Raw genomic sequence first — 25,918 nt, 5'->3', positions numbered from 1 at the left:
TCCTTCCCGCTTCATGGCAGAAGATGGTGAGTCCTGGCTGTATGCAGGGCAGCTGAGGGTCTGGACATGGATCAGACGTTCTGTGCAAGCTCAGGAGTCCGACAGCAGTTTGCAGTTTGCTACTCTCTGTCCAGAACATAACAGACACCATTGCAAGAGAGTCAGCTTGCCCCTGTGCCAGCTCAGGAGCCAAGCCCAGCAGCTGCCCAGGTGGAGATGCTGGCGAAGAGTTGCCAAACTCGGAGCGGAATACTTCTGCGTCCTGGCAGTGCTGGGGTGCTCAGTGTGGTGCTGGGGGGCTTGATGTGGTGCACACGGCTTGGGGGGCAATTCACAGCAGCCAATGTAAATGTGGGTGCAGCACGGACAGTGTCAGCTGGGTGTGGACATTGTGCTGTTGCCTTACAAGTGCTGTTCTGAACAGTCTCTAGTAGACTGTGTGAGTGAAGCAGACACGAGGTTGGCTGGAAAGATGACCTCCAGCTTTCTTGGCTCATAGTAAGCACGTGGTATGTTGCAGGAACCATCGGTCTTTGTTCTGGCTGTCTCCTGAGACCACATTATGATGAGGCCTCTTGCCCACAAACCATGTACAGGAGACTTATGGGAGGTGTAAAGTCCTTTAGCTCACCTTTGCTAGCTTCTGGAGCACCGAAGGTTTCATCCTGACCAGTCCCCTTGGAAAGAGTGCAATACTGTGGTCCTGTTGTGAAGCTCCTTTTGCTGTGTACCTGATGCAACTTGCTGTGTTCCTTTGCAGGAAGGAGCACTGGAAGCTGCTAGGTAACCTGAAGACCACAGTGGAAGGCTTAGTGTCCACCAGCAACCCCAACGTCTGGTCCAAGTATGGAGGCTTGGAACGGCTCTGCAGAGACATGCACAGCATCCTGTACCATGGCCTTATCCACGACAAGGTAGGACTCTGTCCTGCCAGCTCTGTTGTCTGTCTGTAGCTTTGGTGCCTGTCATGAGCAGGTGGGACCTTTCCATCTGCCTACACCTTGCTTCAGTACTCGTAGCACAGAGTGGGTACAAGGCTTGTAGCAGCGGTGAAAGTGATCGAAGCAGGGACTGAGCTTGCTGGGCAAATGCTGTGGTTGTCAGAGGGACCTGAGCACATGTTCTCTCTGTCTCATCCACCCTTGACATATGTGTTCTAAGTGCCTGTGCCCCATGTGCTGAAGCCACCCCTTTCTGCTTTCTGCTGCAGCCAAGCGATAAAGCTGCATTTGCAATGAGTCAGCCCTGTATCATCTGCACTTGGACAACTCCCCAGCGAGGTCTGGCAAGAGAAACCTCCCATCTCTACAGTTTCTGGTTAGCTCTGTTAATAATAACAGGAGCTGGCAGCTACATCTGTGCTCTGTGTGAATGGGATCTCTCTTTCCAGGCCCTCATACCTTGTAGTTGCTCACCCAGATGTTCCTCCTTCAGTGGCTGCCTGAAGCTCTCCCCTTTAGCTTGCAATTACCACCCTAATTAATTTACAATGGAAAGTTGAGGCAAGTCTGCAGGGCATGCGTGGGGGCAGGCTTCCCATCCAGGCTCTGCCACCCAGAGTGATGCAGGGAAGTGAGCAATGCAGAGAAGGACCAGGCAGCTTGACAGGCCAGCTACATCCAGGAGCAGGAAAACTGCACCTACGCAGTGCTGCACCCAAGCTAATGAGTCTCCAGGAAGATCCAGGCTGGCAGCTCATCCCAGCAGGGTGCTTCCATCCCTGGATGTATTAGCTGCAGCTGGCACTGGATCCCGTGCTGCTCTGTTCCCATTAGTCCCCGGGGTTGCATGGCTGGGACCTTCTGGAGATCAAAGAATCATAGAGTCATAGAGTGTGCAAGGTTGGAAGGGACCTTTAGAGGTCATCTAGTCCAACCCTCCTGCAGTAAGCAGGGACATCTTCACTGGATCAGGTTGCTCAGAGCCCCGTCAAACCTGACCTTGAATATCTCCAGGGATGGGGCCTCTACTGTGTCTCTGGGCAACCTGTTCCAGTGATCCACTGCCCTCAGATTGAGGAACTTTTTCCTAATATCCAACCAAACCCTCCCCTTTTCTAGTTTAAAACCATTACCCCTTGTCCTACTGCTGCATGTCCTCGTGAACAGATCTGCAGTGAGAGAAGCCACCTTTCAGACGTGAGGAGTGCAGTTCTCCTTTCTGATAGATGGGCTATTAATAGGCTTCAGGAAATGAGATTTAAATTATTTATATTCATCTACTGGTAACAGTTCATGCCAGACCTGCAAAGCAGGAGGGTGTGTTGCCTTCCTCAGATGCTTTTGCTGTGGGCTTTTACCTAGAAATGCCTCCCCTGCTTGGGTGTGTGTGACACCAGTCGAGATAGAACAGCTGCCAAGGGAAGCCCATAAGAATACAGCTTCTTAACAGCAGGTTTCTCAGGTTCACCTTAACAGCTTTTTTTTCCTACAACTGGGAATAAATTTTAAAAGATGAAAAAAGTCCCTATGTACATGTAAAGAGAACTAGGGAAAGAGGGGTTTAAACTTTTGAGCGAATTCTGTTTATTTCTTCAGAAAACCTCAATTTCGTCTCGAGGCCTAAAATTGCTGTATTAGTTTTCTACTCTTAAAATACCCAAACCAACGCTCCCCCCCCCAACCGCCCAACCAAATAAACCACAAAACAGAACCCATTCCTCTGACTCTTGTGAAAGAGGAAACAAGAAATGGAAGAAAAAAGACATCAGCCTTTTTGTGAAGAGAGACATTTTGGGGCTGTGTTTACACCCGGCAGGGTGGTGAGGGAAACAGCAGCTCTGCTGCAGTTCCTCTTTCAGGGGAAGAAATAACTAAGAACTAAATAACTCATTGTCTGAGTGAAGCTGAGGCAAACAGCAGCAAAGAGCTGATAGAAATGCAGGGCCAAACTTCTTACCTGGAGTGCTCAGCCGTGCTGGTATCCTCAGTGGTGACCTGCATGGGAAGACAGCAATGGTTGCTGGTTTTGCTGGGGTGTGTTTCCATGTTGCCCTTTGTGTCCCATCACGGAGGTCTGACTGAAGTGCTGAGGCATCAGGACTTTCCTCCAGGTCCTACTCTGTCAGGAAAGGGAACAGTGATGTGGGAACTTGGTCAGCCTTGAACTTGGCAGACCTGAGGTTGGCTTTTAGGATCTGTATTTCACTGCATCAGGGATGTGAGCCCTTCAGTGCCGTGTTCTGTCCCTGTCCCAAGACCTCTCCTGTTTCCACAGTATGAGGGACTGGGATCTCACCTGGTGAAGGTGAGAAGTTGGTGGGATCTGTTGTCTTGTCACCTGTGGGCTGACCACAAATGAGAGGTTGCTGTGGGAGTGTCAGGAGACAACTTACCTACATCTAGACAGTGTTTTTTGACTTGATCCCTTGATGTACAAAACTGCTATAGGCTTGCATTGTGTCTCCTGTGCTGCTCTTCCTCTGTCTGTTTTCTGGCCCATCCCACCAGGGTGAGCGTCTCTCCACTCATGGTAGCATGGGGCTAATGGGAGATGTCATTTAACTGGGACTTGGGTGGTGGTGTCTAACCATGCCTGTCCTGGGCAGGTGTGCCGCAGACAGAAGGATTACTGGCAGTTTGTGAAGGACATTCGCTGGCTGAGCCCGGGCTCTGCTCATCATCTGGAGAAGGTGGGTTCTGCTGGGGTGGCCTTCTGTGTGGTGAGGAGGGGAGAGGAGAGGGCAGCTGGTGGGATACCAGCACCTTGGCCATTGGCCCACTGTGGGCAAAGCATCTCCGTGGCTCGTGGAGGCTGAAGGAGCCATGTGTTTGTGTACAAGCCATGTCCCAGGAGCTCAGCGTGGCTTGAGCTGAGACAATCGGCTGCTTATTTCTCCCAGGCCAGTCTCCAGCTCAGCTTGGCCACGTGCCGCAGGCATCACCAAGGGAACCGGTACAAGCAGCACTTGTGTGTGTGCAGGGGTGATTCATGTGTCTGTGCAAAGTCTCTCAAGGTCTGTGCTGTCCCATTCCTGGGATGTGCCTTCACCATGCGTTTGGTTCTTCTGATCCTGCCTCGTGCTGACTGTTGGCACATGGGGATGCCTCGGCCCTCAGCTGCCCGTGCCAACATCCCTGGTTCTCACCGTGGGTAGGTGCAAGGGATTGATGACAGGTAATCCCCGTGTGCAGGTGTGGGGTGTGACTCCAGTCCAGCTCTCCAGTCTGCAGCAGCTCAGGTGTTTAGCTGGCACCTTCCCCAGTTAATGTGTCAGCAAGAACATGACTGTCACCACAATCAGCAGGTTGGATTTGGGAGTGTAGGGTCCCTCTGGGTCAGGGATGAGGCACACGGGTGGGAGAATGTGCAGGAGAAATTCATACTGCTGGTGGCTGTCAGAGGACTTTGGTCACTGGCTGACCTTTGAAGTGTTGATCCTCTCCAGTGCTTTTGCCTCCCTGGTGGCTTGGGAGCTGCTGGGTTGTGTCCACCTTCCCAGTGACAGTGACTGCACTGTAAGCTGCCATTAACTGGTGGGAGGCACCAAATTCGTGTGGCAGAACAACCCCAGGTCCCTGGTTGCCTCTGGCTGTCTTAACCTGTACCTGGCATCCCTTTCCAGTTCATCAGCCTGCAGGAGAGCAGCCAGCCCGACCCTGAGGGCCCTGGGGACCCGGCCATCGCGCAGCTCTGGCTGCAGCACAGCCTGCAGTGCCACTGCCTGTCTGCACAGCTGAGACCGCTCCTGGGGAACCGGCAGTACATCAGGAAATTCTACGCAGGTACAGAGAAACAGGCCTGTTCCTTCATGTGAGGGAAATATCTAGCTGGTGGCCTTTCCAAGCCATATGGGAGTGAGAGGGGAAGGCAGGAGTGGTGGTTTGTGTGTGAGAAATCGGTGCTGTCAAACCACCCGGTGAGACACCCCCACTGACCAGTGGTTTTCTGCCCCCAGACACTGCGTTCCTGCTCAGCGACGCCCACGTCACGGCCATGCTGCAGTGCCTGGAGGCTGTTGAGCAGAACAACCCCAGGCTCCTGGCTCAGATTGACACCTCCATGGTGAGTCAAGGTCCTGGCTTTTCCACCTGGCTCTCCCCAGACCCCATCCGGCTGCAGCTGCTCATGGCTCAATGAGGCCTCATTTGGGGCAGACTGAGCCCATGGATAAGGAGCTCCAGGGCCTGGCAGGGGTCAGGGTGGGGGAGATGGCTGTATGGAGCTTGTAGTGGGGCACCTCACTTCTGGTGGGTATTGAGAGTTTGAATATGAGAACCAGTTCCTTGTAAGAGGCACCTTTTGAAGTCCTCTGCAACAATCCCAGGCTTCAGGGCCATCAAGCAGTGCTGCCTGGTTGTGAGGGACAGCCACCCTCAGAGGGGACAAGCAGCACCCCAGGGCATCTGGTTCCCCACTCCTGCTGATGACAGCAGTGACCTCCCATGCAGCCCTGTGCCAGCTGCCTCTCCCCAGAGGAGGGAACAGCAGCTGCTTTCTTTGCACAGAGCTCCCCAGAGGAAGGCAACTACTGAGGCGTCGTTAAATGGAGGCTGTGTTCTTTCAGCTGGCCGGCACGTCACTGCCATCCCTGTGCGCATCAGGTCCTTCTGCTGGGTCAAAAGAGATGTGTGACCGTGACACTGAAGGACAGGAGAGCCACCTGCCTGGAGCACTGGGCTGCCTGGACCGTTTTGCTGAGAGCCTGGTAATTTCCCAGCAGGAGCCTGTTGTGTAGCTGAGCAAAGAGCCGCTCCCATTCTGCACCCCTGCATTTTTCCCTCCCCATCCTCCTGCCCCTCGGGCTGCGGCATCCTTTGCAGGAGATTCCTTTCTCTTGCTGCTCCTTTGATGTGTAGCCCTTTAAATGTCGATTTATACTGATCCCAACTCTCCTCAGCTTACCAGGAAGAGTGACGGGCTGCCCTCAGTGACCAAGAGTCAGAGCCTGACTGCCCTCCCTGCTTCCCCATACATCCCTGCTGCGGGCTGCACGCAGCAGCGCTGCTTTGGGTCCTTCTCCAGCCTTGACCATCCAGCTTCCTCCGGCCTCTCAGGTAACAAGGATGGTCTGAGAAGCTCAGGATAGATCCAAAAAAGACTTTGCCTTTTTTCTGGTCTCTGCCCACACTGGGGGGGAGATCCCTGGCCTTTGCTCATGGTGGATGGGTATGCCAGTGTGAAGCCACAAGCTTATTGCTGTCAGGTTGTATGTTTGTATCTGGGTGTGTGACATCCTGCTTCTATCTCTGTCCAGACAGGAGACCAGTGAGTCTCTCCGTCAGCTCCAACTCTAGTCAATCCCAGGAGCGCTGCCCGTCCACCCGGTCCTCCTCCTTCAGTGACGGCAGGTCCTCTCTGGAGCAGGCGGGCTCTGCCAACCGCTTCCATGTCACCTCACCCAAAGACCCCTTCTCTGCAGCCAGTGAGATGAGCTCCAGCACCACCAGCCAGAGTGAGGACACTTGGACAGGGAGTCAGGATGACACACAGAGTGATGCTAATGATGGGCCAGAGTACCTGGCCATTGGGAACTTGGGGCGCCGAGGCCGGGCTTGCAGCACCACCAGCACCAACAGCACCAAGAGCAGCAGCTCCAAACTCTTCTCCTCCAGCAGCTCCCAGAAGCTGGACTCGGTCTCCTCCCTGGGAGAGCAGGGGGCAAGTGGAGGTGGAAGCAGGGGCTTGAGCCTCTTGCGCCGGTCCAGCTTCTCAGAGGGACAGTCATCAGCTCCACAGGGCATCCTCAAGAAGAGCCACGTGCGCTCGCACTCTGACACCAACGTGGCTTCGGGGAAGTTGCACGGTAATGGGATGACTTTTGTGGGATGGCTTTGGGGTGTGGGAGTCCCTGGTACCCAGAGGCTGGTGCTGGCCCCTTTGACTCCATGGATCAGGTCAGCGAGGGGAACAATGGGCGAGCGATTGGGAAATTTGGTCTTTGCCCTTAAACTTCCCTGCTCCACACTGGAGTGATGGGCTGACATTTTTCTTCCCAGAATGCCCTGGGACAGTATGTAATTGGTATTAGTGGGATTTACCAAAACCTTGGAAAATAGCAGTGATGCCATGGCATTAGCCATCCTGCTTCCCACTGGCCTTGCCTGTCTGGGGAATGGGGCCATGGCAGGGCACTGGGCTGGGGCTTGGGCTCCTCCTACTGATAGGATGTCCTATCACTGGTAACCTGCTGGGTCCTCCTGTGCTTGTGTGGATGAATGCATGGTGGGGAGGAGTGGGGTGTGAGGGGACAACTGGTTCATGGAGGTCTGCCCCACTGGTGCTGCCTTCATGGTAGAAGTGGAGGTCCTTGCTGAGTAGTAACCAGTCTCTCTGTTTTCTCTCCCTTAATGCTGCCCTCCTCCTCGGTCTGCCCAGGAGGCCTCAGGGATATCACCATTATAATAGAAGATCCAGTGGCAGGTTTGAGAGCCAGTATAACAGGCCTTCATTAGTGATCATTGCATCAAGTTCAGGATTTCCATCAACCCATTAGTGTCCATTTAGAAAACCCAAAAAATTCTCTCTTCCCTGTGTCCTAGCTCGTGCTTTGAAGCGTGGTCAGGTTTATGCATGCAACCTGACTGAAGATCCCAGCTTGGTTGTTGGGAGCATTGAACCAAACCAAGAAAGGTGCCCAGTTTCCCTGCATGGTGCTAAGGAGCACTGGCCACCCATTCCCTGAGCTGTGTCCCCTGCCCTTCTCCCATCCCACTGCCTCAGGAGCCAGGAGAGGTTTCAGCTCTCACCTAGCCAATAAGGGCTGGCAGCTATGCAGGGATGGGCTTGAACATCTTTTTTTCCCTTTCATTTAGTTGATCTTGGCTGAGATCAGCTTCATCCCAGCCAGCTGTGCCTGAATCCACAGTCAGAACAGGTTTCCCCCAGGCAGAGGTGCTGGGGTCCTGCCATCTCTTTGCCCCCCACATGCAGAAGGAGTCAGCAGCTCAAAAAAAGGGGGCTGTTTTGTTTTGTACCCATTGAACAGTGGCACTGGGTTTGTCAAGTTCATATCTGGGTGCTGAGGGCTCTGTGGCTGGCAAGGCTCCTTCCTGTAGGTGGTTGATGTCCAAACATAGGTGCCCAGGCCTGTGCCCTGCGCTAGCAGAGGGTGCCAAGCAGTGCCTTGCTTTGCCCTTCAGCAGTAGGCTCTGTTGTATGTGGCATCCCCCAGACTGGTGATTATGAGGTAATTGCCATGGTGGCTTTCAGCAGGGTTGAGGTGGCTGTGGGAGACCCTGCCAGGCTGTGGTGATCAGCTATGAGAGCTTCCCACCCCAGCAGGTCTCCTGTGTCACCCTGTTGGGCAGGTTGGTCCTAAGCCCCATCCTGGTGGCTGCTGCTTCACCATCTTGGCAGGGAGATGCTGGTGTTGGTGGGCTTGGGAGCTTCCAGCTGCATCAAGGGTTATGGCATGAAGCTGGGAGCAAAGCTGGGATGAAGAGGATGGGGTTGCCCTTCTGTTGTGCTCGGGATATCAGCCAATCCCTGCCCCCTGCCCACACCCTTATGCTTCAGTCAGGGTGTTTTCAGTTTCCATCAGCAGTGCTCTGTCACCCACCTGCCGTGTCCTGGTGCTCTCTGTAGGGCACCAGCTGTTGTTGGTCCCCGGTCAGGCCAGCTCCTGGCAGTCCCCACCAGCTCAGCCCAGCAGGGAGCGGCACCAGGGCACGTGCATGGGGCAGAGCCCAGTGACAGCCTGTGCAGGTCACCTTGAGCAGTGCAGCCCAGGCTCCAGGGTTGTGTGCAGGGAACACTGGCTTCTAGTTGAACAAGAACATGTCCTTCAGATGCCTCCTTTTGCTGTTTCCCAGGCTGCTTTGCAGGGCTAGAAGCCCCACAGATCCTTTGGCTGCTCTGGTTTCCCCTGTCTCTGCCCTGAGGGATAACTTCCCTAGGAGGAAGAAGGGGCTGGGAGAGGCACTTGCTGGAGGCTACTGCATCCCCCAGGTCTGCTAGAAGTTAAAGAGAGGAAGGCTCGGGACTGAACTGCACTGTGGCTTTTCTTTCCCTTTTTCCCCTCCTGCCTGAAGTGCCCCTTTAGCTTTGTCCCCTCCTGGGCTTGCTGTGACACGGAGCAGGAGGATGTCCCGCCGTGTTTCCCATCCATTTCTACCTGCCCATGTGTTGTTGAACTCTTTCCATTTCACCCTGTGCTCTGGGCTGGACAACTTGGGGATACTGAGGTCTGTCTGGTGCTCTCTTCCCTTCCAGAGTCCCATGGTGATCCAGGCAGAGGGCGAGGGCCGGTCTCTGCTTCCACCCAGAGCAGCGAGCTGAGCACACCCAGCTCTCTCTACATGGAGTATGGTGAGTGCAGCCACGCTCAGCGGTGACGCTCGCTCCTGGTCAGGCTCCTCATCAGCTGCTTGTGAGATGCTGGCTGGGCCCTGGCAGGACTCATTGGCCTGAGGATGGCAGCAGGCACCCCCCTCATATGTTTCTTGCTTTTCTAGACTCTGGGCAGTACCTGAGCTCTGGGGAAGGGATGTTCAGAAGACCCTCAGAAGGGCAGTCCCTCATCAGCTACCTCTCTGAGCAGGACTTCGGCAGCTGTGCAGACCTAGAGAAGGTGAGGGGGGGCAGCAGCAACTGGTGCACATTGGAGAACAAACCTGACTGCAGGTTCAGTGATACTTCCCTCCATGGGAGCGATAATCCCATAGTATTTCCTGCTGTAGAGCTGTGCATGGAATTTCAAGGTTGAACTCCCTAGTGCTGTCTGTCAGCCAGGATCTGCCCATGCCAGCATATGCACAGCAGCTATGCAATGTCTTAAGGCTCCTCATGGATGTTTGCTGCCTCTCCAGAGCGGATGAGTTGCACATCCTCTTTGCAGGATGTCCCTTGCGTTTTGAGAGTATTCTGGTGCTCAAGAAAGCTTTCGCTTCCTAGGTTCTCATAGAAGTGAGTCAGGTTTTGTGGAGTCAACAGGGAGTAAGGTCTTTCTTACCACCCTCCATGAGTAATAAGCTCTTTCCTGTCACAGGTGTGGAACAGAATTTTACCAAGTCTTCCTAGTTTCTCTGTGGTACAGCCTTGAATGCTTTTGCTCTTGCCTCGCAGGAGAATGCCCACTTCAGCATCTCAGAGTCCCTGATCGCTGCCATTGAGCTGATGAAATGCAACATGATGAGCCGGCAGCTGGAGGAAGAGGAGGAGGAAGACAGCGACAAGGAGATCCAGGAGCTCAAACAAAAGATTCGCATTCGGCGCCAGCAGATCCGCACCAGACACCTGTTCCCTGCCTGCCATGAGATGGGCTCGGATAGTGAGTGGTGTCTTTTGGGCTCATCAGCTAGTGGGATGGGGGTTTTCTGTTGGCTGCTGTCCGTATAGCATCCTGCTGTCCCTCCAATGCATGGATAAGGCTCATGTTGCTACCAAGGTGCTGCAGAGATCTGTGAACCTCTGCTGCTACTGAGGACTGTAGTGGGACTGATACTGTTCATGGGTAACACTGGTGCACTGCTGGTGCTGAGTAATGGAAGGTACTTTCATTTTGCACCCATAGCATTTTCCATCCTTGACCTTCATCCCTCCTTGCCCTGTCCTTACCTGGCTGCCATCTTCTCCCTTAGCTGTCAGTGACCCTTCGGACCACTTCCATTGATGGCCTGGCTGTGTTGCATTTTCCCAGGTCTTGTGGTGACAGACAGTGAGTCCCAGTTCAGCTCCCACGGCTCCATGCGGCTCTCCGACTCTGGCTCTGCGGAGGATGTGGAGGAGTACGAGATCCGAGGTAGGAGCGAATGGCTGCGTTGGCTCCTTGTGTAGAGACAGACATCTCCTTGGTGTGATTGTGTTGAGGCCAGTCCTGCTGAAGAAGAGCACGTCCTTCTGGCCCTCAGGATGGCTTTTCCCAACGAAATGGCTGAATTCTGAGCATGAGCAGAGCAACCCATTTCCCTCCTGTGGTGGCATGACTTTATGTCAAAATCCTCTGTAAGCCTGCAGCATTCGGTGCCTCTGGCTCGTAGGTGGTCTCCATTTCATTGTCTGGTCCATGTGGCAGCCATTGCAGCTAGAGAGGAATGGGAGAGCTGCCATCCCGCTCTCCTCCTCCCCAGGCCAAAGGAGCCATAGCTCCAGCCACTTATCTCCTGGGTCACAGTGACGGGTGCTGGTCATGTCCTGACCTATAAGATCTGTTGTCTCTACTCCTGGCAGCTTGGGTGGCTGAGCTTACGGTGCACAGGAGACCTGTCTGGGTTCCTGGGTGTCCCTTTCCTTCAGGGCCCAGTTCACCCTCTGGTGTGGATAAGTTATTTCTCAGCAGTACCTCTGTCTCACTGACTTTAAAGAGAAGACGGAGCAGTCCGGTCTCCAGCTACAAACTTCTCGTCTTGTGACAGCAAAGCCCACCTTTCAGTCCCTGGTGGCTAGATTCTGAGCTCAGTTTTGAAGCCCACAGAGGGGAGTGTGAGCTCAATTCTGAGCTTCTCTCGTGTGAGTGCTGCTCTTGTATTACACCCGAAGCACTGAAGTCAACTGTTTTGTCATCACCGTGTTATGCAGATGGTAGCGATGGATCTAGCCTGATTCAAATGTCCAAGAACGGCCTCTCAGTGTCAATGGCTTCCTTGTTCTCAGGTAGTACCCCGCAGTGCTCCCCTATGGCATGTGTGTGTGTGTGTGCAAGGTGTGTGTGTGCACAGGCACACTTAGAAATCTGCCTGGTTTGGGAGCTGTGACCAGTACCATCCAGGTGTCAACAAGAAAAGCCATGGGTGAGATGTCCTGGGGAGCAGAGAGGAGGCAGAGGAGCTCTGCTATGGGCTCCATCCCCCAGGGTGTTTTGCGATGCAGTATTTTGAATATACCAAATGTGTCTGCTGTGGTGAAGACCTGTCGTGCCTGAGGTAGGGCATGGCATGGCACAGCTCTGTAGCTCTGTAGCTGCTGAAGGCTGAGCCTAGGCTGGGTGAGAGCGGAGTCCTCTGTGGTATGAGACCAGCTCTCCAACCCAGGTGTCCTGGGATGCATTATTCTGCTTGAGTCTGCAGAGCTGGCATGTCATAGCTGTGAACTGAAGCACAGCCAACCCTTCCTGTCCTGCCCAGACTTGCTGTGGGGAAGAATCCTTCTACAAAGAAGCCTGGAGAGAAGAGTAGTGAGAGCAGACAGGGCACAGGCAGTTTGTTCATGCTGGAGGTTGTGGGCACTGGGCTCATGTGCAGCCAGGTCTTCCTTAGTGTTTTTAGTGTTTACAGTACTTCTGGTCTGCTGGCTGCATTTAAATAACCTTCATGTGCTCCCTGTTTGCTGTAGCAGGGGAACAGCCTGCGTGAGCGGCCGATGATGTCCCGTTTGGCATTCAGCACCCATGGGTTGCTCCTTCTGCTCGGAGCTTCCCCATCAACCCTCTTGTGTCCTGTATTGACAGCCCAGGGGTCTGTCCAGAGGGGACATGCCTGGAGCTGGCATGCAGGGACTAGGGGGGGTGTCCTCAGGTTTGGGGGCTCTTCATGAGCCTCTTGGGGACTGTCCCACCTGGTGAAAGCATTGGCAGCAGAGGTGTTTTGGGTGGCTAACTGCAGTTAAGTTTGGGAAGTGAGCAGTGGCTGGATTGCAGTCGTAGACCCTGCAGTAGCCTGGGGCCAGATTTGGCTCCCTCTGCCATCCCTGAGATGATGATGGTGCCTAAATTCACTGGGTCTGCATCCCTGTAAAGCTTGGCCCACACTCTGCTGCACGTGTCCCGCTGTTTGCTCATGTTCGTTGCAGTTAGGACCATGCAGCACCTTCCTGCGCAGAGCTGAGGGCACCAGGGCATGGCAGGCATGTCTGGCCAGTGCCCTGTATGGTCAGGAGGTTTTTTGTTTGAATTCCTTGTTTTCTGCAGCTAGAAGCCCATTGGCATGATGTAGATCTGTGGGTTCCTTAGCATTAGGACGCTTCCCTGTGCCTGTTTCTAGCACTGGGTGTCAAACGAGGAAGATCAAGTGTCCATGCTGAGCTCCACAAGTGTGAGCCCGTAAATGTGTGGGCAGGACTGGGACCTACTCCCCTTGCTGCCAGGGCAGCTGACAGCTCAGGGGTGACTCTCCACTCAGACAGGCTGCAATTCTCCAGGCCTCAGTGTGTGGTTGGTCCCTGGCCAGGATCAGATGTGCAGGTCCACGTAGCCAACCTGCTTGGGGTGGAGGAGCAGGGACCCCAAGGTTGTGTTTGAGGGCAGTGTGGTTGCTGCAGACTCTGTTCAGAGAGCTCACCAGAGGTACAAAACAGGAGACCTGCTGGGCCAGAGGTTGTGGCATTGGCTTCTTCTGTCTTGACCCTGATATGCCTGCCTTGCTGTTTCTGGGAGTCTGTAGCGAAGTAAGGTTTCTGCCCACTTCTGCCCACCTTGTGCTGCTGGAAGAGTCTCCTGTCCTAGGGTGCTTCTGCCATTCAGATGAATTCCCTGTTAGGGTTTAGCAGGGAAACCAGTTGGGGTGAAAAAAGAGATGACTGATGAAGGTACCATTGGGTGCCACCTTATCCTGGGCCCCTTCCTCCCTGGGAGATGTGTCTATGGCCTCTGCATAGAGATGGCCCCTGACCTGCACTCTGCAGGGATGCTGACATGGGGCCTAGGCTGCCAGCCCTGGCTGTGCAGTTGCTGGCAGGCTGTGGCATGGCCACTATCTGACGTTGCAGGCTGTGGTCAAATAGAGAGAAGGGTTCTGCATCCCATTGCTAATCTGCAGCACCTGTACTGTGTGTGGAGAGCTACTAAACCTTCTTGCTAACCTTGCTGTCCTGCTGTCCTAGCTCCCATGTGCATGGTGTCAGGCCATGTCTCTGCTAGGACTTGGTGTGTGTGACCTGTACTGGCAGCCACTTGTCTTCCCCACACCCCAGGCTTGCTGTTTTCACAGCGTCCCACCACGTCCCTCCCTTATAACTCCAACAGGTAACTGCTGAGACTGCACCTCTCCTTGCTGCTCTGTGCCACTGGCAGAAGTTGCCACTGTAGTTTACATGCTTGTGAACAGCTTGTTGAGTTTTACAGTGAAGCTTTGGTTTGAAATGCGTGTGTTCTCCTGCCCCACCCCATCTGCTCCACCTTGTCTGTTTGTGATTCAGATGCAGACATCAAGAGGAACCCAGACTCCAGCAGGAAGTCCTTTCTCTCCTCGGACTCCATGTACGTCTTCGGCTTGTGATGAGACATCCTGGTACCAAGTTCCCCTTCCTGCCCAACTCTGCTTTTCCATGTGCATCAGCTGCTGTTTTGCACTGGAGTGGGCATCCCTCCAGCTGGCTCCTAGTCTTAAATTTGGGAAGCAGCACCTGGAATGATGGAGATCATTCACATGTTACATAAGCATGAGGTAGATGTGATGTGGACTGATGTCAGGAAATATCCCCACACCTCCTGGTAGGTAAGAGGCTGAGGAGAGGACCTGGCATGTCCCAGAGCATCCGGACTGGCTGCTGGCTTGTTGCTGGCACTGAGCCTCGCCTGCCTCCCCCCTCTCAGCTGGGGTACAGGCTGTTGTTAGACTGCATGGTGCTGCTGCCTTCTCTCCAACCCTTGCTGAGCACTTTGAGGTGGAACTGTGAGGCTCAGATCTCTCCCTGCAGTGCAGCAACAGCTGAAACATGAACTCGGTCCTTTCCCAGGACTGCCTGAGGTGGAGAGGTTGGGGCTGTGGAGTTCTAAATCACAGCCTGTTTTAAGCACAGCTGCTGTGCTAACGTTCTGAAAACCAAAACCTCTTTGGGGTGTGGGGACCCCTCTGCTCATTGGGTGTGATATGAAACTATGTCCCTACTCAGCAGCTTCTTGGGTAGGTTCATACTGGGAGAGCAATTAACTCCTGGCTTGTGCAGACACTGGCTTTCACTTTGCTGCTTCCCCTGTGAACAGGGGCAGGTTTCATTAGGTGAGATGTTTTCCTTGCCTTCCCAAAGCATTGCTGTTGTGCCATTAGCCAGCTTTGCTTGGGGCCAGCTGTAAAGATAGAAACCAAAACTGTGTATCAATGTTAAGCCTGTGCAGTAGTGCAGATACGAACTACCAGAGCTGAAGGGAGCATTTTGGGGTTGAGTTTGGACCAGAATTAGGGGTTGTGAGGGGGGTGCAGCTGTGAGACCCAGTACTAACCACTCCACTGCTTAGATCCCACTCCTTCCTCAATTCGAACTCGGCGGAGGCTGTGGCCATGGGCTTGCTGAAGCAGTTTGAGGGCATGCAGCTCCCAGCTGCCTCCGAATTGGAGTGGCTGGTCCCTGAGCACGACGCACCACAGAAGGTAGGGATGTGAGGTCCTGGTCACTGGTTGCATTTGAGTGCCCTTCCCTGAACCGCTGACTTCAGCCCACTTCCCAGGGGCTTTGCTAGTCCTGGTGATCCCTTTGTGGAGCTGGGAGAGGGGGTTTGTCTGGGCTCCAGAGATGGATGCAGCTGAAAGGGGCTCTGCCTCCAGAGCCTCCTACAGCAGGGTGTCCAGATGCCCGGGGACATCGCTTCTCCAGACCCCATTCATCTGGAGCAGCACACGGATGCCTGGCATTTCTCCAGGAGGCTGCAGTTGCAGGCTTCTGGCTGAGTAGCCAGGTGCATTGCCTGGTACCAGGCAGGGATCTGACCCTCTTGCCTGCCTCTCCCAGCTCCTGCCCATCCCTGACTCTCTACCCATCTCTCCTGATGATGGTGAACATGCCGACATCTACAAGCTGAGGATTCGGGTGCGCGGAAACCTGGAGTGGGCCCCACCACGACCACAGATCATCTTCAATGTTCACCCAGCCCCCACGTAAGGACCCCTGCAGCTGAGGACTCTCCAGGGACCTGCCCTTTCCAACCCTTTTCCATCAACTCCAAGGTTGATAATCCTCTCCTTCCCACCTGGCTGCCAGGGCTTCCCTGCCCTGAGCTTGGTAAATCCACAGTGGTCACCACTGGCAGCTGGTGCTGTGAGATGGGGTCAGTGCCTTTGGCGTGCACTGGGGCACAACAGGGCTCTTCCTCTTGGCTTTGCTGTCCACACTTCAGTGGCACTGCATGTGGCCATCTCTGCCATCCAGCCCTGTGCCAGAGGCTGTCCCTTGCTGCCAGGTATTATCAGGACTGGACTCATGTGAGTTGTCTTCTCTCTCTGGGCAGGAGGAAGGTGGCCGTGGCCAAGCAGAATTACCGCTGTGCAGGCTGTGGCATCCGAACTGATCCTGGTGAGTGCTGGGACCCTGGCCTGTAGCCAGAGAGTGGGGAAGAACCAGTGAACAAGTGGGAAGAAATAGACTGGGTGGGTGGTGGCAAAGTGCTACCAGGCACTCCAGAGAGATGCAGCACCTGCAGAGTGTCATGGGGCTGGTGGAGGCAAAGAGCAGCCAGCCTGTTTTTCAGAGGTTGTTTCAGATGTTGACTCTTCTAAGGCAATGTCATATGTTGGGGTCCTGACATTTCCAGCAGGTTCTACTGTGGGTGTAGAGCAGGTTCTACTATCGGTATAGAGCTCTTTGACCAGACATCCTTCCTAAATGTGTAGGTAGATGTGGCTACACAGGACCAGACTGTGGTCCCAGGGGCATTTGCAGTTGGCTGGGGTGCTTGCAGATGCCGTTCTTGAGCAGCCTGGGGCTGGAGGAGGTATTGAGGAGACAGACTGCCTTGCTGGTTGGAAATGCTGAGCAGCATTGGGGGGCCAGTGTGTGGCTGGGCAGAGCCTGGGCCTTGGCTGACCTCCCCGTTTGCCTGGGTTTGGCTAGATTACATCAAGCGGCTGCGGTACTGTGAGTACCTGGGGAAGTATTTCTGCCAGTGCTGCCACGAGAACGCCCAGACCCTCATCCCCAGCCGCATCCTGCGCAAGTGGGACTTCAGCAAGTACTACGTGAGCAACTTCTCCAAAGACCTGCTGAGCAAGATCTGGAGTGACCCACTCTTCAACGTGCAGGACATCAACCCTGCCCTGTACCGCAAAGTGAAGTCTCTCAACCAAGTGTGGGTAAGCCCCGTTCCATGCTTTCCTGAGTGGGGTTGTGTGAGGTGGGTGGGTGCCAGTTGTAAACCACGTTCCAGGGAAGCTGAGAAGTGGATATTTCTGGTTTTGAGGCTTAAACCCTGGCATCATGGGTTTCCATTCAAATCTTGTTCGTTGTCCAGTAACATAGAAATTTGAGAAGGAATTTTTGCCTGGTGTCCAGCTGGGCTTTGCTTTGTCTCCTGAAGCACGTGACAATGATTGTGCTTGCTGTGCTCTGCATGGTGTAAACATGTTGGTAGCAGGGGACCAGCAGCTGAGGAGCAACAGTGGTTTCACCAGTGCAGAAAACTGGGCAGACCTGCTTGTCCAAGGACTGTGCTGTTTATTGATTCTTGTGTCCCCCCCCCTTCCTCTCCAGCTGCTGCGAATCCAGCTTTTCCACATGAAGAACATGTTTAAGACCTGCCGACTAGCTAAAGAGTGAGTCCCAGCCTGAAGCCCTTTTGCTCTCCTGGATCTGCCCCATGGCACTGAGGATCTGTGCCAGGAGCCGTGGGGGGAGAGGGGAGTGGAGGGGGAGGGAAAGAAGTGGAGAGAGGGGGCTTAGTGCCCTTTGCTCTGAGCTCTGGTTTCTCTGTCCTGCAGCCTCCTAGACTCCTTCGATGCGGTGCCCGGCCACTTGACGGAGGATTTGCACCTCTACTCGCTGAGCGACCTCAGCGCCACGAAGAAGGGAGACCTGGTGCCTCGCCTGACAGATCTCCTGAAGGCAGGCAGCCTGCACGTTGAGAAGTGCATGGTAAGACCCCCTTGCCTGCCTCCTGCACGGCTTAATGCCCTCAGGAGCACCCTTTGGAGCGGGCTTTGCTGCATAGATAACTGATGGAGGGGCCTTTGAGTGTGAGACAGCCACCAAATGAACTGTTTGATGCTAGCTGCTCCTTCCTGGTCCACAGAGCTGCTAACCAGCATGTGCAGGATGTTTCTTATCCCATTTTGGCTCTCCCCAACCCTTGCCACCCTGCTGTGCTGGGGAAGGGCTGTCCCATGTGGTTAAGCCAGGCACTGTGCCTTGCTCCTCAACTTCCTACATGGTTTGCCAGGAAGATGAGGAGGATTTAGCTCCTTTCTTCTCACCCTTTCTTCTTCCAGCTGTGCCAAGCCAAAGGCTTCATCTGCGAGTTCTGCCAGAATGAGGGTGACATCATCTTCCCCTTTGAGCTCAACAAGTGCAGGACATGTGAAGGTGAGATGCTGGGGAGGAACAGGGAGGGGGCAGACCCTGGGGCCAGCAGCATCTGCCTCTCTGGTTCTGAACGGCATTTGTGCTAGCGAGAGGCAGGGAGCCAGAGCCAGCCAGAGCAGAGTGCCCCCTGCATGGCCTGTGTCCCAGCACTACGTTATCACAGCAGCAGAGCAGCATTATAACGGCTTTTAGCCAGAGCCACTGGTACCAGAGAGCATGTAGGTCCCTTCCCAACCACACTGTGCGTTGCCTGTCCCTTGCAGCAAGTGGGTGTCAGGGAGCCCTGGCTTCCCCTTTGCTGCGGTTACAGGACAGGTTGCAGCCTGCACACAGCTTCCCTGTCCCTGCTTGAATGGCTGGAGCGGAACTTGCAGAGCAGAGAGACCCTGAGGGCTTTGTCTCTGTGCCCTTCCTGGCTGAAAGGAAATCCCCAGGCCCCTTCAGGAGTCATCCTCCATAATGGCCAGTACTAATGGGCCAGGCAGTGTTTGTCCCTGCAGTTTGGGACTGACCTCTGAACTGGCCTGAAATATTTCCTGACAAGTCTTGGTTTGGGGAGCATCATGCCAGGGAAAACTCAGTGCAGGGTCATTGTTTCCTTGGAGAATGAGGGAAATTTGGGGAGGTGCCTCATGTGGAGCAGGGTAGTTCCTGTCAGTGCTTCCAAAGGCTTTGCAAATGGGTGCAGGGACCCTGCAGTGAGACTTCTTGCTGTTTCCAAAATGTGCTGGACCCCCACTTCTGGTGCTTGTTCTGACATGGCTTTGCTAGAAGTGTCCTCCTGGGTAAGCCAGGAACATCCCTCTCCAGGGTGCAGAGTGCTGGGCAGTCTGTGACAACACCCTGCCAGCCCTCAGCCATGCTCTCCCCCTCTCCCCACAGAGTGCAAAGCCTGCTACCACAAATCCTGCTTCAAGTCCACCCGCTGTCCCCGCTGCGAGCGGCTCCAAGCTCGGAGAGAGCTGCTGGCCAGGCAGAACATGGAGTCCTACGTCTCAGACTATGAAGATGAGCTGGAGGAGCTGCAGGCCGTGGCAGCCACATGAGCACATCACCGTGGAGGAGCAGATCGGGGGTTTGTTTATGTGTGTGGCCTTCATCACTGGAGACTGAGCCACACGAACTGGAGATGAAGAGAACCATCAGGAGGCCAAGAGCACTGTCTCCCAAGGATCTGTTCTCCCCTGTGCAGTAGTGCTGGGATGGGGAAGGGACATCTTCCATCATCTGGGTCTGCTCCAGGTACTGCTCGCCCTCCCCAGTGCCTTTGCCTGGGGAAAGGCAGTTGCTCCAGCCTGTCTCGCAGGCAGAACAGGGGCCTTTTCCAAGCAGTTGCTCATACTGGACCAGGCCAGGTTGTGCTGCCAGTCCCAGTGCCCTCTCCCCACCCAGGGGGTCAGCGCTTCCTGCTCGTCAGCTGGATACTAGGAAGCTCTGAGAGTCTGCTCCTTGGAGGGAGGAAATCAGCTGAGTCCTCTGATCCCCTATCCTGCTGCTAGGGGTTGTGTGCATGGAGAGAGGGTGTGGGTTAGGGGTTGGCTGTACACCTAGCAGCTCCCTTTCTTAGATCTGGCAGAGGGCAGTTGGTCTCGCGCTGGGATCAGGGCAGAGGAGGCAGCAGCGGTGAAACTGCCGGATTTCTGCCTCACCTCTGTCTCTGAGCAGTGTGGTGAGCGGCTGTCCCTGCCCTCCACCCACAGCCTGTGCTGCCCAGGGGCATTGTCCCCAGAGCAGCCGCACAAGGGGGACCAGTGCTGCCAGCCCTTTGGTAGAGGCAGATCCTCATGGCTGGAGGATGCTGTAAGCAAGGCTTCCAATCCTGCTTCCTTCTCACGCTGACGGTCTATCCTCCCAGAGCACATGTCCTCCTCTAAGGGTGACATAGGATTTCACTCTGGTGGCAGCAGGACCTGCCTTGTGTGCAGCTGCCTTCTGCCTGAGACCTGTTGGGATGTGGGTGAAGACTCAGGCTGTGTCCCCCCAACCTCTGTCTCAGTTCTTTTACATTGCTTTTTGTGTGTTTTTAATCTGCTGGATTCAGTTTTAGTTTTTTTTAATGTGGTTGTATTTTTAACTGTGTGTTTCCCCCCTCCGCCCTCCAGGGATGTGCTGCTTGAAATGCCTCTTCACTGGGCACATGATCTGCTCGGGACTCACCAGTATAAAACCTCCAGGGCTGTCCTCTCCTGGTTCACTTTTCCCAATAGATCTCCTGCTCCTCTTGGGAGAGGGGTCCCTGAGCTAGGCAGAGCCTCTGGGCTACCCAGCTGCGGTGCAGCAGGGTGGCTGGGCAGCCCACTTGCAACAGGGGGTGCACAGGGGAGAGGGGTTTGGCATAGGGGTGCTGCAGAGGGTCTGTCCCCTGCACATGCATGACGGATGGCTCCACGGGGTCAGACCCTGTGGCACAGGGTGGGCTAGTGGTCAGTTGAGGAGGTGGCTCCGCATCGCAGGAGGATGCTTTAGCCCATGGTGTGGGTGGACATCCAGCACCACCTTAGCATGGGTGGGATGTGAGGTGGCAGTGGGGTGTATGAAAGGACAGTGTGGCCCGTGTATGTGCCAGAAGGGCGTTGAGGAACGGAGGAGCAATATGCTGACAGAAGGCACCATGGGGCAGTGGCTGTCGCAGTGCGAGTCCTGGCTTGATGCTGGGATGTGACCCCCTCAGGGCTGTCCCTGGGGTGTGGCAGGGTTCCAGGGGAGCGGCTGGGAGCAGGAGAGGTGGCTGCAGGGGAGGGGAGGGTGGCTGCCAGCTTCGCTGCTGGGCCCAAGCTGCTACATGGCGGCGTTGCTCCCCTGCTCTGCAGCATCCTGACACAGCCAAGTCTAGCCCAGGAAAGGGGTTTTCAGCTCCTCATCTGCTCCCCTGGGGTTTTGCCACCTCCTGTCTTGCTCCCACTTGTTTTCTTCAGGCAAGAGGCAGCTGGGAGCTGTGTGCTCTGCAAGTCCCGGGGCTGCTAGATGCTGGTCTGCCTTGGTCTTGCTTGACCCAAAGCTGAGTCCTCCTGCCAACCCCCTGGAGCTGGCACCCCCTTCCCTGGAACTGCCCCAGCAGCACACCTCCATCCATCCCATTTTGTTTGAAGCACTTTAATGTCATGGGACAGCAGCTGTGAGAGGTTGTCCACGTCCCTTTCTAGAAGCACTGACTATGTTTAGGGAAGAGATTTTTGATTTATTTGTGGTTTCCACCCTCCACCATGGACTTTGGAAGCAGTGGGACTTGCAAACCTAGGGGAGGTCTCCAGGGCAGGGTTGTGCCCAGCGCTAACACTGCTGCCCAGCACCAACTGCTACCAGTGACACTGGAACTGGCCAAGACTGCCAGCTCTTCATAAGGGAGAGCAAGGGGCTGCCCTGGCCATAAACCAGAGCTTCCCCCCAAGACTATTGCACAGCATAGCAATGGAAATGCCGTCCGTAATTAATAAACTAAGTTAATGAGGGGCCTGGTGGTGGTGTGGCGTTGTTTGGGGTAGGGTAACAGTGCCTGTGCAGGGAGGGAGCATGATCTGCCAGCTGATGGCAGGGGACAGCTTGTGCAACTGGTGGTGCGTAACCAGATGCCACTGGCATGGGGTTATTGTCCTCACTCCTTAAATTAATGCTTCTGGTTTGTGGCTTCCCACTGCAAACCTCTCCCTGGACTCCAGGCAGGAGTTATGAGCAAGGGGCTCCCCATAATGCCTGTCCCCTCTCTGAGCCTGCTGTTGCTGCTGCCCCTTCCCATGATGCAGGGCTGTCCCCTCCTTGCAGGGCTGTGCGTCACCACAAACACCACAGGCACAGGAGTTACAAACTGTAAACTTTAAAACAAAGTTAAGGATGCACAAGGCTGGCTCTGTGGAGAGCGAAGCAGGAGCCACTGCCCTGTGGGGAAGCTGGGTTTCCTCCAGAACACCCTGCTCAGCCTAAAGCTCAGCAGCAACAGTGGCAATTGGGGCTCACACCTGAGCATGGGGGCTGTGGAAAAGGTGTCCGGCCAGCATGGGGACACTGATGATGGGCTCTTACCACCCCCAGCAAACCCGTGGCAGCAGGAGGGCCCTGTGCAGCCCCCAGGGTCCCAGCTGAGCCGGGGCTGATGGTAGAGAATAGAAACCTGCAGAACCCTGGGGCTTGCAATAAGCCCAGGGGTGAGGTACGAACCTGTGCCGTAGCAAAGGCACATCCACCCCAGCGTAGAGGAGGGATGAGCAGTGTCAAGCCCTGTTGTGCCCATCATGGGGAGGGCGTGTGGGGGGCGTAGCGACGCTCAAACTGGCCCACGTCAAACTTGCGCTTGCAGCCGGCGTAGTTCATGTAGCGGATCTTCCCGAAGACGGCTCGCTCTGCCCAGCCCTGGTCGTGTATGCCACAGATGGACCAGAGGCAGCCTGCCGGGCGTGGAGACACTGTGTCAGCTCTCCTCCCTGCTCAGAGGCATCTGGAGAGCAGGTGGGATGTGGAGGCCAAGCAGGACAGGCTGGCGCATGGGATGGGTTGTCTAAAGAGAGCCCCCACCCTTGGCCATCAGATAGAAGACCCGCCAACCCGTGCTCCCCTCACGTTGCTTACCGACATATCCGTTGGGATCCCTCCCGTCCAGCTCGTAGCGGTCATTGAGGTAGATGGCAAACTTTAGGGCTTCCTCGGGGGAGCGGGTCCACTCCAGGATCTTCTTGGCCCAGTACATCCGCAGGAAGCCATGCATCTTGCCCTCCCGGACCATCTGGAGCTGAGGAAAGAAAAGAGATAGATAGCCACAGGGGTCAGGCCAGGCCAGCTCATCTCCTGCCTCGGGAAAAGGCTCAGTGTTTCAAGAGGGGGACATGTGGGATACTACCTGGGCAGCATTCCAGAGCGGGTCATGTGTGGTCCCCTGCTCCAGCTCCTGCAGCTCATAGATATAAGGCCTCTTGTCTTTGGCGTGGAGCTTCAGGGTAGTTTGTGCCCAGTCGTAGGCACCTGTGAGCAAAAGAGATGAGAAGCAACACTGAGGAACCCTCTCCTGCAGAGCCCTCAGGAAGGGATGGGGAATTGGGCTACTGAGGGCACCATGCCCCGAAGGCATCAGCCATCTCCTGTGCTAAAAGGTACCGAATGATGGCAAGTCAGTGCCCCCACTGCCCCTCTCCTAGCAGAGATGGGATTGCCAAATTGGGGTGGCCACCTGGATACCAACCCAGCCCCAGCTGCCCACCTGACCCAGGATGCTACCTTGCACGCTGTCGTAGTTCTCATTGTAGTAGCAAAAGTTTTCAGCCAGCTCCCGCCGCACCACGGCCTCCTCCACGAACGTGTCCACCGACTCCTTGTATTTGCTTCGGTGTTTCTGCACCTCCAGGATGGCTCGTTGGGTGGAAACCTGGCCTGGAGACATGCAGAGGGAGCAGGTTGGACTGCTGGTTCTTGCTGCTGTGCTGCGGGGGTGGGAAGCCCAGGGCACTCACCGAAGTGGAACCACGGGGACAGGTTGCTGAGCGCCGCCTTGTTGGGGTCGTTCCGGTGGGAACCAAACGATTTCAGCCGCTCTGTGATGAAGGACTGCAGCACAGCCAGGCCTGCAGCTGTGCCGGGGGTTGCCCACTCCACCTCCTTCACAGTGCGGTCCACCTGCAAGCTGGAATAACAGGCCTCCCAGGCGATGGGCTGGGTGGCAACCAAACAACATGAGTGCATTTGCTCTTCAGCCCAGGTTGCCCTAGTACATCCCCTGGATGTCCCCAGCCAGCAGCTTGTGCCAGCCTTCTCTTAAACCAGCCCTGTACTACGGCAGAGATGTGGGAACAGCCCTTCCCCCGGGGCATCACCATCTCCACACCACTTACACGTGACCTCAGGCAGGTCACTGTCCCCATCCCCTGCCATCCCCTCCCACGATCACAAAGCAGCTGTTACACTCTCCAGGACTGGCTGTGCGGAGGTGTGTCTGGCTGGTACCTCTGCTGGGCATGATGGGGGATATGGGTGATGAATGACAGGGGGAAACTCGGTGAGGAACTCAGGCAGCTGAGCATGGATCTTGCCCCGGATGGTCCTGGCGCTGTACTCCTGCTTGGGGGAGGCGACCCAGCATGGCACGATGTTGTGGGCATCAACCTGGGAAATGGAGCCGCAGAGGAGGGCATGAGTGGGAGAAGCGAACAGTCCTGATGATGTAACACACATGCTACCCGCTCAGTCACTCCAGCACACCTCTGCAGGCAGGAAACGCAGGAGACAAGTTTGTCCCACATGTCAACAGCCAGATTTCCCCTCCCAGAGCATGGCACTCACCTGGGCAAAAGGCACATCCTCTGGCAAATGCTCCCTGACGCTCTCCACCCACTGCCGGGGGACGCGGAGGGGGCAGAAGTCTGTCACCAGCCCACCCACACCGTGCTCCACCACAAACTTGGGCAGCACGTCCTGGGCATAGCCCAACAGCAAGTGGAAGGGGATGTTCAGCTCTGCGCACTCCTGCAGCGAGGGGGGAAAGGGCTGTGGGAAGGTCTGTACCACTGCAGACCCCATCCCACCACCATCTGCTGAAGGGATGGATCTGTTTCCCCTTCCCCTAGGAACCCTGCCCTGTCCCACCCAGCACAGACATCCATCCCTGCAAGTGGCCCTACCTTGGCCACCTCCTGCAGGCCCTTCAGCATGAAGGTATAATGGCGGATGGTGGCATCCAGGAATTTGGGTACCAGGCAGAAGCAGACGTGCAGGGGTAGTTCCTGCTTGAGGGCCAGGCGCTGGGCGTAGAGGAAAGCCCAGTTATCTGGGGGGAAAGTGCACAGGTCAGTGTTGGGGAGACACTGCTGGGGGGATGGAGACGGGGTTTTGCAAGAATCCCACCGGCTCCACCTGCAGAGGGGGTACGAGCTCCAAGGGCTAATGTGGGAAGTGGCCAAGGCTTTCACCACCCATGGGAGCTTCATTTCCCAACCCTCTCCACCAGCTAGTTCTCACCTTGCACCCGCTGGTCCCTGGACATCCAGTAAAGGATGCACCGAGCATCATCCTTCAGGTCCGAGCCCTGCGAGACAAGGCGAACCCGCTTTTTGTTGTACTTGAACTCCCTCACGGACGGGGCCGCCCTCCGCCGGGCCTCCTGCACCGCCTCCTCTTCCTCCTTCCTCCTCCGGGACACGACTGGCAGCTCCGCGGCCTCGGCCTTTCGCTTCCCTTGTCCCCGCCGCATCCTTCGGGCTGCCCAGCCCAGCGCCCGGAGCAGCGTGGTTCCTTCGGGCCGCTGCGAGAGGAAACGGGACCGTGCTGAGCTCCCTGCGCCTTGCCCATCCCGCTCCCCGGCCCGCCCCCCCAGCCCGGGGATGCCGGTACCCCGCTCACGCCGTGGCCGGTCCGCTCCAGATCCCCGGTTCGCTCCCGGAGCCCACGGGGGTCCCTACCTGATAACCACGCGGCACTCCGGTTGTTACACAAGCAGGCGGGAGGGTGGTGGGCGTGCCAGTGGGGGTGGCTTTTGGGTGAGGGGCGTGGTATCGGCACCTGGTACCGCCCCCGCGCTCACGAGGGCCGGTACACCGGTCCCCGGGAAGCGGGATGGGGAGTGCCCGTGGTTACCTGCCCTCCCTGCCCCTGGGAATGAGGAAGCGGCTCCGGCAACCTTTAGCCACCGCCCGGCAGCCGCAGTTTCCCGCTGGCACCTTCCCCTCGCCCTGCGTGCCGGGGGTCCGGCACGGGACCCCGAGCGGCGAGCGGGGGACATGGCTGGGCGCCTGTCGCTGTCCCTGTCCCCGCGGCTGCTGAGCCTCGCCGTGCTGCACCTGGCGCTGGGTAAGGGCTGAGCGGGATGCGAGGCTCCGGGAGGGGCGGGCAGTGGGCGAGC

General features: G+C 55.9%; 2 protein-coding genes across 3 annotated transcripts; one reads left to right on the top strand and one right to left on the bottom strand.

Moving 5' to 3' along the window:
* Positions 1–860: 860 nt before the first annotated feature.
* Positions 861–21,789, top strand: RUBCN (rubicon autophagy regulator). 2 transcript variants are annotated; one of them, XM_084267534.1, is made up of 22 exons: positions 861–914; positions 3,548–3,631; positions 4,565–4,724; positions 4,898–5,004; positions 5,507–5,647; positions 5,840–5,996; positions 6,197–6,745; positions 7,318–7,362; positions 9,154–9,249; positions 9,396–9,511; positions 10,006–10,210; positions 10,580–10,681; positions 11,458–11,532; positions 14,011–14,071; positions 15,050–15,182; positions 15,541–15,686; positions 16,037–16,101; positions 16,639–16,877; positions 17,275–17,336; positions 17,502–17,655; positions 18,009–18,102; positions 18,985–21,789. In XM_084267534.1, the coding sequence occupies exons 1-22, from the start codon at positions 876–878 to the stop codon at positions 19,146–19,148; spliced, it is 2,994 nt and encodes a 997-aa protein (XP_084123660.1). In that variant the 5' UTR covers positions 861–875; the 3' UTR covers positions 19,149–21,789. The 2 variants fall into 2 exon arrangements, with proteins under 2 accessions (XP_084123660.1, XP_084123661.1); XM_084267535.1 differs by lacking the exon at positions 11,458–11,532.
* An 802-nt stretch (positions 21,790–22,591) lies between these two features.
* LOC311194285 (deoxyribodipyrimidine photo-lyase-like) lies at positions 22,592–25,270 on the bottom strand (the record flags this gene model as incomplete). The annotated part of the gene is made up of 8 exons (XM_084267333.1): positions 22,592–22,822; positions 22,931–23,052; positions 23,305–23,457; positions 23,538–23,736; positions 24,028–24,186; positions 24,364–24,546; positions 24,702–24,847; positions 25,039–25,270. 8 exons carry the CDS (start codon positions 25,268–25,270, stop codon positions 22,592–22,594), a joined length of 1,425 nt encoding a protein of 474 aa, XP_084123459.1.
* Positions 25,271–25,918: the final 648 nt, after the last annotated feature.

Source organism: Gallinula chloropus (genome assembly GCF_964237585.1).
Source record: "Gallinula chloropus genome assembly, chromosome: 8".
Lineage (NCBI taxonomy): Eukaryota > Metazoa > Chordata > Aves > Gruiformes > Rallidae > Gallinula > Gallinula chloropus.
This window is presented reverse-complemented; position numbering and strand designations above follow the sequence as displayed.